The sequence below is a fragment of the Branchiostoma floridae genome, chromosome 14, assembly GCF_000003815.2.
Source record: "Branchiostoma floridae strain S238N-H82 chromosome 14, Bfl_VNyyK, whole genome shotgun sequence".
In the NCBI taxonomy this organism is placed as follows: Eukaryota; Metazoa; Chordata; class Leptocardii; order Amphioxiformes; family Branchiostomatidae; genus Branchiostoma; species Branchiostoma floridae.
Window position 1 is genome coordinate 13,430,030 of NC_049992.1, and position 12,123 is coordinate 13,442,152.

The window sequence follows — 12,123 nt, forward strand, 5'->3', positions numbered from 1 at the left end:
TACCAGCACATTTGTATGTTAGTGTGGACAAGTTGATCGCTCTCGCTGTTTGAACAAGGCTATTTCCTTGCGCATATTTGATCAGGACTGAAACAAAAGGAAAAGATATGTTATTCCAAAGAAAAAAATATGATACACTAAATGTTGCATTCTAGTAACGTTCCAATGTAGAATATGCAGTCACGATTATTCCATACCAGCGACTTGAATAACGCTTTTTGAGACAAAATACAAATTCATAAAACCCTGACCTTCCTAGAGAACGATTAAGCAAAAGTAGATTTTGTTTGCACCATTGAATGCTTTTATTCGCTTACCCCACCCCATATAAGTGGATGACCCCTGCTGTACTTACCTCCCCTCATGCACGTGAGTTACCCCTCGGCTTGTACGTCTTCGTGTTCATTTCTTTGCCGTGAGATGTGATCACGATTGCACCGTAGATCTGTAAAGCATCGGCAGGGTTTGATACATTTATCTGTACATCATACATCATGTTTTGATGGATACACACTCCAATGGTTCTTTCTCTAAAAGCAACGTTGATCGATGTATCTATTCTTCATTGTTTACATACATACAGAATGTAGGAGACGCTTGTAATATTTCTTCCGTTGCTGTAAACGACACTTACCAGGAAGACCACTGAGAGAAACAGGATGAGCCATTTGGGAAACAGGTACATCCAACGCTGCAGACCGTAGATCGGACCGGGGAACGCCTGCTCGATACCTTTCTGTAATGTTATACACGAACATTTTTTGTGGTTAGAAAGCAAAAACAAATTGTTTCCTTAGAAGGATGGATATTCCCGACATCATTGCTTGCACACAAGTTAATTACTGGTGCATTTATTGCAGTATTCAAATCGTGAGCACAAAGAAGAAAACTTTAATCAGTGACTATCATCGTGTAATACAATATGATTCAATGGTCTCTCTGTAACTTTTACCATATGTTCTGACTGATAAATGTTATAACGATCTTGAATGTTGCAGATGCAAATTGCAGTAGTGTGTATAAGAACTTCACACCCTTACCTCATACCAGAACGGCCACCAGACCACGAAGTGAGTCAGCAAAATGGAGACCACGAAGTCTGCCACCAGGTTGACGGCAGCCACGCCCATCCACGCCATACACAGCCCGGTCTTATACTGTAGAGAAGGAAGACATGGACGACGAAATGTTTATCAAGCTACAGACATTCACTTCTCAGCTAGCTATAGGGGATGAACTAATGGTATCAGTACTGCTTGATTCAGGCCTGTTCGGATCAAGTTTTTTTTTTTTAAATTTCGGGAATGTCTTCTAGAAGAAGAAACAACTCATGGCGATATACTATCATATTCAATAACACTTAGTGTTTAAGAGTAACATGGTAAGAATAACATCCTGGCAGAGGCATGAAGCAAAGTGAATGTTTAGCCAAGGTTTATGATTTCGTATTTCCTGACCGTGAGGTAGGAAATACGAAACCTTTCAAGGCTGCTATAAATATACAACGTGTTCATAAGGCTGTAACGCTACGGTACATGTATATAGCAGGTTACTTACAGTACACAGTACATGTATATAGCAGGTTACTTACCGTACACAGTCCAATAAGTAGCAGGAAACAGAAGATGGTGCCGAGAATGGTGAACGCCACGCCTACACCACTCATACCGTCAGCTGGGGAGGTGGGAGGTTTGGTAATGACAACCATGTACAAAGCAATGTAAGTTATAGTGTTATCACATTGGAAGTACACATGGAACCTTATATATTCACCTTACAACGAAAGATACTTCATCATCTCAAAAGTCAACTCAAGTAAGAAGCAATGTACATCGGTATCATATTGAGAGTAAACATAAACCGTTATAAATTCGTCTTAAAAAAGATAGCTTTCTCAGATCTAGCGTATTTTGAAGAGATATTTTCTTGTAAAGTTTTTTTTTCGCTTTAGTGTTTTTCGTAGGGGGCAGACACATGGGCATAGACCTGAGAAAGTTAGATTCTTACCTCCGAGGTGAACCAGGTAAGTTACCCAGTAAGCTAGGTTCAGGAGTGTCAAGACCTGAGTGCAAATGAAGTCAATGTGAATAAAGAACAACAGAAAGCAACCAAATTAGATTTCTATAATTGTATTTCATTTAGGATAAGAAATATTGCGATTTAGATTATTTATTGATTTATGAAGAACGTATGGTTCTGTTGTCAATTAAGTGCACATGTGAGAGTGCCAAGACTTAGCCTGGACCCTGCTGTGATGTCCGTAGTGATTGAGGCAAGGCGAAGTTCAAGTTCTCTCGAGATCGACTTTATTCACAACTCAACTGGTGATGGCCGTCGGTGGTAACAATCAGAAGTACTCTTCGCTCTCAGTTGGCAAAGTCCAGATCCTACTTTCTGTCACTGAAGTCCAAACTTTCCAGATCTTTCCACAACTTCTTTCGGCACGTGGCAAAACTGCCACGGCCCGAGGCCGCTACCTTTCTCGGCACGAAACGACTGCTACGGCACGAAACTGCCCTCTCCGAATCGAGTGTCTCCTTTTTATCTTCTAAATTTTGGGTTGGGCCAAGACCAAATACGGCTAATCTTATGCGAATCTTTGGAATCTGATTGGCCCAGGAAACATGTAAATGTGGACTAATAACTTCTCAAAAGTCCGGAACTCAAGTGACATTGAATGGCAAAGCGTAAGAAAACCAGTAAATTTCATATTAAAAAGCTCCTCGGAGGCTTCACCTGAGGGTCAGACCGGAGGGGTCGTGAACTTATGCCTCGGTCAGCCCTCGGGCTACTCACCCCCTTGGAACTGCTTTGGGCACAACCGGCCAAAACTTTACAATGCAAGTTCGAATGCAGCTGTCAAACTTTCTGGACCGTACCAACTCTGAGAGAGGGAAGGAGCAACAGGTATTCTGACACTCTAGAACACTGTACATCACAAAGAAATCTTATTAACATTCGAATCCGACTTCTGTCAGTCGCCATTGCTATCCTAAACTATGAGTACAACTTCTCACAACAATTCTGTCATGTTTCAACGGGAAACGTCCCGTAGTTTCGCTAACATTGGAGTTTTCTATGTCGGTTACATCATCGATCGGTAACTAGGGATCCGGCGTGGTTACTAAGCTATACATCAACTCATCTTCCAGCCGGTCCGGGACTCTGTACATTCCATTCACAGTGACCGAGATATCGGACGTGGGATCCCAGGCGAAGGTGTCAATCAAACGGCTCCGGTCGAGTTACAATGTTGGGCCATCTTAAGTCAAAGTCGAGACTAGCGCTACTACTAGTATTAGTCAACAACGTCGGTCACATAGTCAACATTCAATAGTTATCCTAACACTTTTGGTAACAAGTTCTGCGTGCGTTTGTCCGTTATTCACAAAGTTCCTTAACCCCTTTCCTATTAACCCTGGTATTTGACCTCTGCGGCCAGTGCCGGCTAGCTTAATTGCAGTGGTTATCCGATCTCCCACAATGGGCCTTCTTCGGCCAGCTGACGGAGGATATCAGAGTACTGAGAGGAGTCCGGGCGTTGCTAGGCACATTAGCTAATTACTGTCACTCTAGCCTAGGATACAAACTACTTAGTCTAAACGGGCTGGCCCCGTTTACACACCCCCACTTAAAACCTGCGCCGTCCCCGGCGTAGCGGACGTTACTTTCGGGGGACAAATGGGTACCGATTATCAAGGCACATCCAATATCTGCTACCCCTTGCAATGACTCTCCTTAACTATCTTATTCGGAACGCACACTCTGGCATCAGTACATCCTTTTCCTACCCCCTGTGTCACTATTGTTTCTTCACCTCCGAATGGCAATAAACTGTGGAGGCTGTCGTTTTCTCAAACAGAAAAGGATCTCTGCAATAAACGTACTGTCACTGCTGCCATTACACTCATTCGTGCAAGAGCTTTGCGGGGATGACCCCGTGGGATTCTCTCGAGAAGGACGGTACACCAGACAGGAGGTACAAGGAGAACAACCATTCTCCGCCCTATCGCTGCTAGCACTTCCAACGGCTACGGGTGTGGCCGTAGGTACCAGTCGAAAACTCGGACTTCAGTAACTACTCATTTACTAAATTCACCTGGACCACCCTTAGCGACAATTAACTACGGAGATGATCTCCACGACCAGTAGACGGGACACCAGACATGCGGTACGAGTCAGCCATTCGGGCGTGACTTTCTGGTGTCAGGGGTGACGACGTCGAACCACGTGTCACTGCCTGTATCAATTTTCAACGTATGCAGGAGCGGCAGAGGTACAGTTCATAAAGGGCTTAAAACATTCGTCCCATAACTGACCCTTGCTGTAGAAAACATCACTAAAGAGGAAGAAGGTGCAGCTTGAGACCGCACTTGCCTCCAAGGACACACATACCAAAGGAGATGTGACTAATGGTTGCTGTAAAACATCCAAACAAACTGTCAACATCATGGACAGGACAAAAAGGACTCAAGCTGGCCTGAATAACTAGCGGATTTCGTTGGAACACTCAATTAGGGTCGAACAGTCGTGCTGCTGAACCTGGAAAATTTGTATGAGACAGATTCATTTATTTCCTTCCGCTTTGGCTGGGGTTCAGTGACCCAGACATGGCAACTTTCGATGATTCGAACCTTTCGATATCACGTTCGCCTCTAGAATGGGCGGAAGAACAACAAGTGCCGCAGTTCCTAAAGGGTATGAACTGAAGCACTCCTAACGGTTACGGGCGCCGACATTGGCACAAATGGAGAATTCTATTACAGGAGTTCTCCATTCCCTTTGTTAGAAATAATTTTGCGTAAGGGAGCCCCGATAGAAACAACATCATCCGGAACTGGGACTGCAACAAACCGCTAATTATTTTGTAATCGCCTCTACCAAGGCAAAGTGGCACTGACCCGCTACAATAACAATTCGTACTGCAAACACAACAGTGGGTGCTGTGTACAACCACCCCGGTGACCTTCTCCAAGGGTCTACTGCGAGCCTAGCGGGAGCTCCCCGGCTATAACTTATCTAAACCCCTCACCTCTCCATGGGCATTAACTCAGCGCTTTCATCAAGGCAAGGACGCTACCTCCTTGGGGCCACCCATCCTGACCCGATTACCCGACTATTAACTATCTTATCAGGACTACCGCACGCTTCGCTTGTTACCATCAATCACAAATCTAGTCATTACTACTTCGTCTCGGTCATTGACCGCGTGTCAAAACACATACATCACTTACACATTTCCTATCCTTACCTTAATCCTATCTTAACCCTACTCTATCCTATCTTAACCTTACCCTATCCTATCTTAACCTTACCCTAATGGTTACGTCACGGAATGTCTTTTTGTTTCACAGTTCGTTTTCGGAGGCTGGCTCTCGTCGTCTCCAGGCCTCGAGTACTCTGCACAGGTTCAACGTTCATGACGGGATCCTTGTCAGGAATAGCGTTCATTACGTCAGGAACAGTGTTCTGCTTCGTAATCCATGGGTTCAGCTACGTAATCCATGGGCTCTGCGTCCTCACTAGTTCTCCGAGAACAAGATCATACCCCGTTTCGACCGTTCTGGCGGGGTTGGTCTCTATACGATGTCCATCCAGGGGGAATTCCACCGACGCGAAGCTAACGATTCACGACGAACGTTGGTGGCAGCTCCGGAGACAGACTGGTACCATGGCAGACTGGGGAGGTTGTCGGCGGTAGAACGGTTACGCCAATACGGAAAAGTTCGGTGGCGTAAGGAGTCTCGCCTAAGGACTGGAGCGGGGAGAAGCAGAGAAGCGGATTTTCCAGCGGTTCCATATCGTCTGGAAGTACCACAGTGGAGAAAGTGTCCGGCGAGAGATCGCTGGGAGACGGCCCGAAGGCGGACGCGGGGAGGAGTAGAAATGATGATGTATCAATGTTCCACGACACCCCATCGCTTGCGACCGCAGCAGGCTGTTGACGTCCCCGGACTGCATCACATGATTGACGTCATCGTCTTTCCATGGTCGCGACTGCGTCCGAACGAGACTAGTCATTGTCCGAGAAATCAGCATTCCTCTAAGTCTCCGCCACGTCGACGCCAGCACACGTTTCCGGCCTAAGTTTCTCGGTTGTCGGAGATTTTCTCCGCGTCGGTACTTGCTCCGCCCACACGGCCGGTGGTCAGAAAGATGTAGTCCTCCAGGAAGTCTTGCGCAAGCTTCTGGGTCTCCTCCGGGAAGGTCGCGCTGAACACCAGGGTCTATCTGTCACCCTTGCGTGGCATGTCCCAGGAAGCTGTCTCCACCAGCCTGCAGATCTCTGACTCAAGCCCATGTCCAACATACTGTCAGCCGTCGTCCAGGATCAGGTTCTTCAGCTTCTTTATGCTGATCACTCCCTTGTCGATGAAGTCCAGCAGCCTGCCTGGTGTTGGACTTGGAGAATTCAACGGGATGGTCTGCTTTTGGACCTTGTAGTGGGTAGAAGGAACTTCCAGTGCCCAGCCTTGTGCCGTAGGAGAACTTAGTCTTGGCCACGCTGGCTCGGAACGTCTCGTATAGCTGAGCTGAATCGAAGGAGCCGGTATGTCCGGTTGGCCAGGCCGTTGGGTGGTAGTCCTGCAGTACTGAAACAGACACACGCATACACAAGCCCTAACCCGGTCTTCTACCTTATTCACCTAACACATCTTACACTAAATTTTCACCTTAACTTATCCTTATCATTATCACTAGTACTATCAAATCAATCCTTTCCCCAGGTGGATGGGCGGAGAAGCACTCATACGACCCTGTGTCGAGAGTTACAATTTAAGAGAATTCTGGTATCTCCAAACACAATATGAAACCATCACACTGGATTCATGTCTGTTGACATCTTCTGTCCAACATATGTCGGAGAACCGTTTCGCGGTACTTTCTGTACCGAGCTAATTCTAATCCTTAACCTATCCTTAGCCTATTTCATCCAGCGGGGCACCTTGTTCAACCTCAGGGTCCGCGGACGTATCACGTTACCAACTCTACTCTACTTCATCCACCGTCTCAGGTTATCACAACAATTTATCCTAACATTTCCAACGCGCCCCTTTTGCTGGGTCCACGCGTTCATCTACCAATCAACTCCGATGTGACAGTAATCCCCGCTTGATCGCCCTTGTCACCACGACGCGTTTCGCCTGAATCCCGCCCGTTTGGGTTTTGGGTTACACAACTGAGCACTGCGAGTGAAGTAGCAGATCAAGCGTCGCGAAAGGAAAACTGTCACAAAGGGTACCTTTCCATCTCATCCTCCTTCCCTTCATCCCTAATTTCCATAAAACAACATCAAAACTGAATTTCCGGACGCGTCCTGCGTCTACTCAAAACTTCTCAGGGGACAGACTCCTCGAACCCCCGCTTGGCCGACGCTGCCACCACGATGTAGTCAGCCTGCAACCCGCCCGTTTGGGTGTTGGATTGCACAACTTCGTACGGCGAGTGGTGACCGGTTTGGTGAGTCCACCCATGAGCAGCAGCGGCGAGCCAAACGTCATGAAGGGGCGCCCGTCAACCTTGGCTTCCATGCCACAACATCACTCTAATCTACACAATATCACGGCTGCCTTCAGCCCGTCCCAGCGTGCCCTACCAGCCGAACAACTGCCCCTCCCCTGACAACCTGGGAACCAACCTGCCAGTTTGCACGAGTCCGATTTGGATGCCTACACGCAATACTAGCCGGGCTGACCCACCAAGAAGCCCGAGGTGTGCACCGGGACAGCCGTCCCGAGGTACACCTGAGGTATCTAACTACTACATCATCAACATATCTCTCTCTGACATAATTTTGGCGGAAGCGGACTTGCGAACTTGACGCAATCACACAACCGACTACGACCGCCGGCGCTCCGGAGCCAAAAACTCAACTTAATACTATCATATTCCCATATCATCACTTTTCACATTTCAACAGTTTGCATATCCATGCCAAAATCAAAAGGGTTTCCATTACTCGTTAATCCTTAACCGTGCCGTGGGTCAATCTATCCATCCTAAAAAAACAGAGACAATTATCAACACGGATCACTAGGGCACCACTCCGACGACCTTCCGTATTTGGAAGACATCTAGTGCCCGAGCGTCAGCGTTGACGTCTCGACAACAAGTGGCGTGTGCGCCTTTTCCATACCGGTTCGGGGATCTATCTCTGTTTGGTGGGTATCCCGGACCCCCTACTCTAGGACTTGGACTCGGCACGTCCCTCCGGCTACACCGACTGGACGTAGCCTGCCCCCGGGTCCCTGTCGAAGTTCCCGTTCCCACAAGTACCATCAAAGCAAACGACAATCTAACAAGGGCACTGATTTCTCTCTCCATTTTCTCGCTCGTTTCTGTTGTCAAATCTATCAAAACACTATTAACTATGACCGGGTAAAAGCCGTGCAACGTGGGTCTGTCCATAAACAACAGTACTACCCACCTCTCGTCCAAATCAGCTTTGCCCATGGGGCTTCGCCGTGCCCTTCCCTTCCAGTCCACCGCACTGTCCCGCCATTCTTCGCAGTTTCGGGGTTGATCTTCTTGCACGGCGTTCTCCTTTGTTAAAGTCGTTCTTTCCTCCCGTCCACTTGAACTTGAGGTCCGATGGTGTTTCCCAGCGACTTTTTTCCGGATCGTCCTGCTCGCAGCGCCAGATGTGAGAGTGCCAAGACTTAGCCTGGACCCTGCTGTGATGTCCGTAGTGATTGAGGCAAGGCGAAGTTCAAGTTCTCTCGAGATCGACTTTATTCACAACTCAACTGGTGATGGCCGTCGGTGGTAACAATCAGAAGTACTCTTCGCTCTCAGTTGGCAAAGTCCAGATCCTACTTTCTGTCACTGAAGTCCAAACTTTCCAGATCTTTCCACAACTTCTTTCGGCACGTGGCAAAACTGCCACGGCCCGAGGCCGCTACCTTTCTCGGCACGAAACGACTGCTACGGCACGAAACTGCCCTCTCCGAATCGAGTGTCTCCTTTTTATCTTCTAAATTTTTGGTTGGGCCAAGACCAAATACGGCTAATCTTATGCGAATCTTTGGAATCTGATTGGCCCAGGAAACATGTAAATGTGGACTAATAACTTCTCAAAAGTCCGGAACTCAAGTGACATTGAATGGCAAAGCGTAAGAAAACCAGTAAATTTCATATTAAAAAGCTCCTCGGAGGCTTCACCTGAGGGTCAGACCGGAGGGGTCGTGAACTTATGCCTCGGTCAGCCCTCGGGCTACTCACCCCCTTGGAACTGCTTTGGGCACAACCGGCCAAAACTTTACAATGCAAGTTCGAATGCAGCTGTCAAACTTTCTGGACCGTACCAACTCTGAGAGAGGGAAGGAGCAACAGGTATTCTGACACTCTAGAACACTGTACATCACAAAGAAATCTTATTAACATTCGAATCCGACTTCTGTCAGTCGCCATTGCTATCCTAAACTATGAGTACAACTTCTCACAACAATTCTGTCATGTTTCAACGGGAAACGTCCCGTAGTTTCGCTAACATTGGAGTTTTCTATGTCGGTTACATCATCGATCGGTAACTAGGGATCCGGCGTGGTTACTAAGCTATACATCAACTCATCTTCCAGCCGGTCCGGGACTCTGTACATTCCATTCACAGTGACCGAGATATCGGACGTGGGATCCCAGGCGAAGGTGTCAATCAAACGGCTCCGGTCGAGTTACAATGTTGGGCCATCTTAAGTCAAAGTCGAGACTAGCGCTACTACTAGTATTAGTCAACAACGTCGGTCACATAGTCAACATTCAATAGTTATCCTAACACTTTTGGTAACAAGTTCTGCGTGCGTTTGTCCGTTATTCACAAAGTTCCTTAACCCCTTTCCTATTAACCCTGGTATTTGACCTCTGCGGCCAGTGCCGGCTAGCTTAATTGCAGTGGTTATCCGATCTCCCACAATGGGCCTTCTTCGGCCAGCTGACGGAGGATATCAGAGTACTGAGAGGAGTCCGGGCGTTGCTAGGCACATTAGCTAATTACTGTCACTCTAGCCTAGGATACAAACTACTTAGTCTAAACGGGCTGGCCCCGTTTACACACAAAAGCAAAGAAAAACAAAAATACTTTGAAACAGTTCCTTACCGTGTAGACAATCGCTACCCAGAATGCCCCGGCCCGAAGACTCAGCAGACCGCAGCACATCGTTCGGCCTTCCATGATTGACAGCGCCTCCTAGCGGCAGCTCGAGATACTGAAAAGAATCGTTAACAGGTGGGTGCGAGTAGACAACATGTTCTGGTTTTACAACATGGACATACTGGACCTTTGAGATTAACCATCACCACCCTAAGATAATGTATGTATATCCAGGGGAATTCAGAATTCCCCTAGAAGAGATTGGAATTCATTATCTACTAGTATTTCTCATGTCACTTGTCTCCGGCAAATGCTGAAAAGTTATTTGATCATTTCTACTTTCATATCAACCTCTCCTCACCACAAAATCAGAGACATTGAAAAGAGCAGTTTATGTCAAGTTCTAATTTTGCAGTTTGGGTTGCAATTTGCCTCGATCTTCACATGAAACTAAATCCTTCGTCCGACACATACTGTGGTCAGCCATTTTGCGTGCTCCAACTGTAAAATCAATACAATAACAACAACCGAAAGCTGTTTTGATCGAACTTCTTTCAGTTAAGTAAGGTCACTATGCAGGAGATACATTTTGTTGCTTTTTTCCGAGGACATTCAAAAGTCCTTGATTAGTCTGTTACCAGTTTTGAGTCGGGCAAGCAACTATTCACTCCCTCAGGGCAAACGACTCTGCATGTAAACGAAGCAGTGAAAGACGAAATTTAGGTATATAGTGACGTTATATACTATACTGAGAGCACTAACACCACATCAAGCGTCGTTTTAGAAAGTTTAGTATACCGAGTATTAGACAATTTCTTTTATTTGCAGGCCTTGTCAGCAGATTCTTCTGTCCTAGCATTCTTTCATGTGTATCAAATGGATCTCCCCTCCCACAGCCAGGTACGGCGCGTAATCAATCATGTATTATTCATGAGTTCCCAAAAAACACACGCAAAGAAAACCGTCAAACCCGATGGCTTCAAAATCAACAATAGGTCATTAGATACGTCAGATTCTGGGGGATGGGAAAGAGAATATGTCGTTGTTTTGCTTTTAAAGAAGAGCAGAGATTAGCTCTACAACTGTGTGTGTTTTGACCCTCCGGAAGTTCCCACCCAAATCACACGCTAGGGGCAAAACAACACCTGAAAATCTAACGACGTAGGTAGAAAACTACTACCCTCCCTCCCCATATCTTGAACGCCTCATATGGTGTCTATGAGTTCAAAATTTAAAAATGGTGTTGAGGACGGGATTCTCTAACAGACTAAGATTCGCAGAAATCGTCAGACAAATACTCCCGTAAGACCGGACACTGACGGTTAGACGGTTGATAAACATCATCAAGTATTGTTCCTTCACACAGGTGTGTAGCGACTAGAACACCGTTTGGGACCATTCTACTTAGCAACTTAGCGTCTAGAAAACGACACACAAAACATACGTTTGTAGTTTGGACCAGAAAACAGCCGTTTGTACGTACCTGAGGTTTGAAAATCCACAGATTGTTGCGCGAAGTAGTCTCTCCAGGTACGAACGCTTAATCCGATGACAGGACGATCCAGTATGTAAATGTAAGGGGGTGGCGGCTAGGTTGCACCACAGATGACCTCGCCGCGCGAATGCCTCCGGGCGATTTGAATTTATTCAGACGGAGAATGTTTTCTATAAACAAGTGGCTTTCTTTTGTATTGATCAGGCAAAGCACAACACATCTGCAGAAAAGAAGCGTTCATAGTGTTTTTTTTTTTGTGCCAGAGTGTTTTCAATGCCATCTATTTCGGCTCATGATGTGTAAGACATAAGAACAGTATCTATAACTAGTAATGTGGCCAAATTGGCTGTCACATTACTTTATTGATAGTAACAACAGAACTGACTACAAAAAAAATCGTGTTTTTCCTGCATGTTGAGCCCATGTGCGTATCTTTAATAGTAACGCCACAACCAGGTACGAATCCTGCGTGGCGAATATGCGCCTATTTACCTGTGGGTACTGAAGCGTCGAACCGTGGCGCTCAGGCCTTGGAATGCGG

General features: G+C 46.5%; 1 protein-coding gene across 1 annotated transcript; it reads right to left on the reverse strand.

Annotated features, from left to right (window-relative positions):
- Nucleotides 1-71: 71 nt before the first annotated feature.
- On the reverse strand, nt 72-11,748 carry LOC118430673. The gene is made up of 8 exons (XM_035841660.1): nt 11,571-11,748; nt 10,094-10,202; nt 2,008-2,062; nt 1,592-1,674; nt 1,041-1,157; nt 635-736; nt 356-445; nt 72-87 (listed from the first exon to the last, which is right to left on the reverse strand). The coding sequence occupies exons 2-7, from the start codon at nt 10,166-10,168 to the stop codon at nt 362-364; spliced, it is 516 nt and encodes a 171-aa protein (XP_035697553.1). The 5' UTR covers nt 10,169-10,202; nt 11,571-11,748; the 3' UTR covers nt 72-87; nt 356-361.
- Between the last annotated feature and the right edge of the window lie 375 nt (nt 11,749-12,123).

Coding starts and splice junctions, on each gene's coding strand:
- LOC118430673 (XM_035841660.1), bottom strand. CDS start 10,168: ATGGAAGGCCGAACGATGTGCTGCGGTCTGCTGAGTCTTCGGGCCGGG. Junction 2,063..10,093: donor GGGTAGCGATTGTCTACACG/GTAAGGAACTGT, acceptor ATTTGCACTCAG/GTCTTGACACTCCTGAACCT. Junction 1,158..1,591: donor TACTTATTGGACTGTGTACG/GTAAGTAACCTG, acceptor CCTTCTCTACAG/TATAAGACCGGGCTGTGTAT.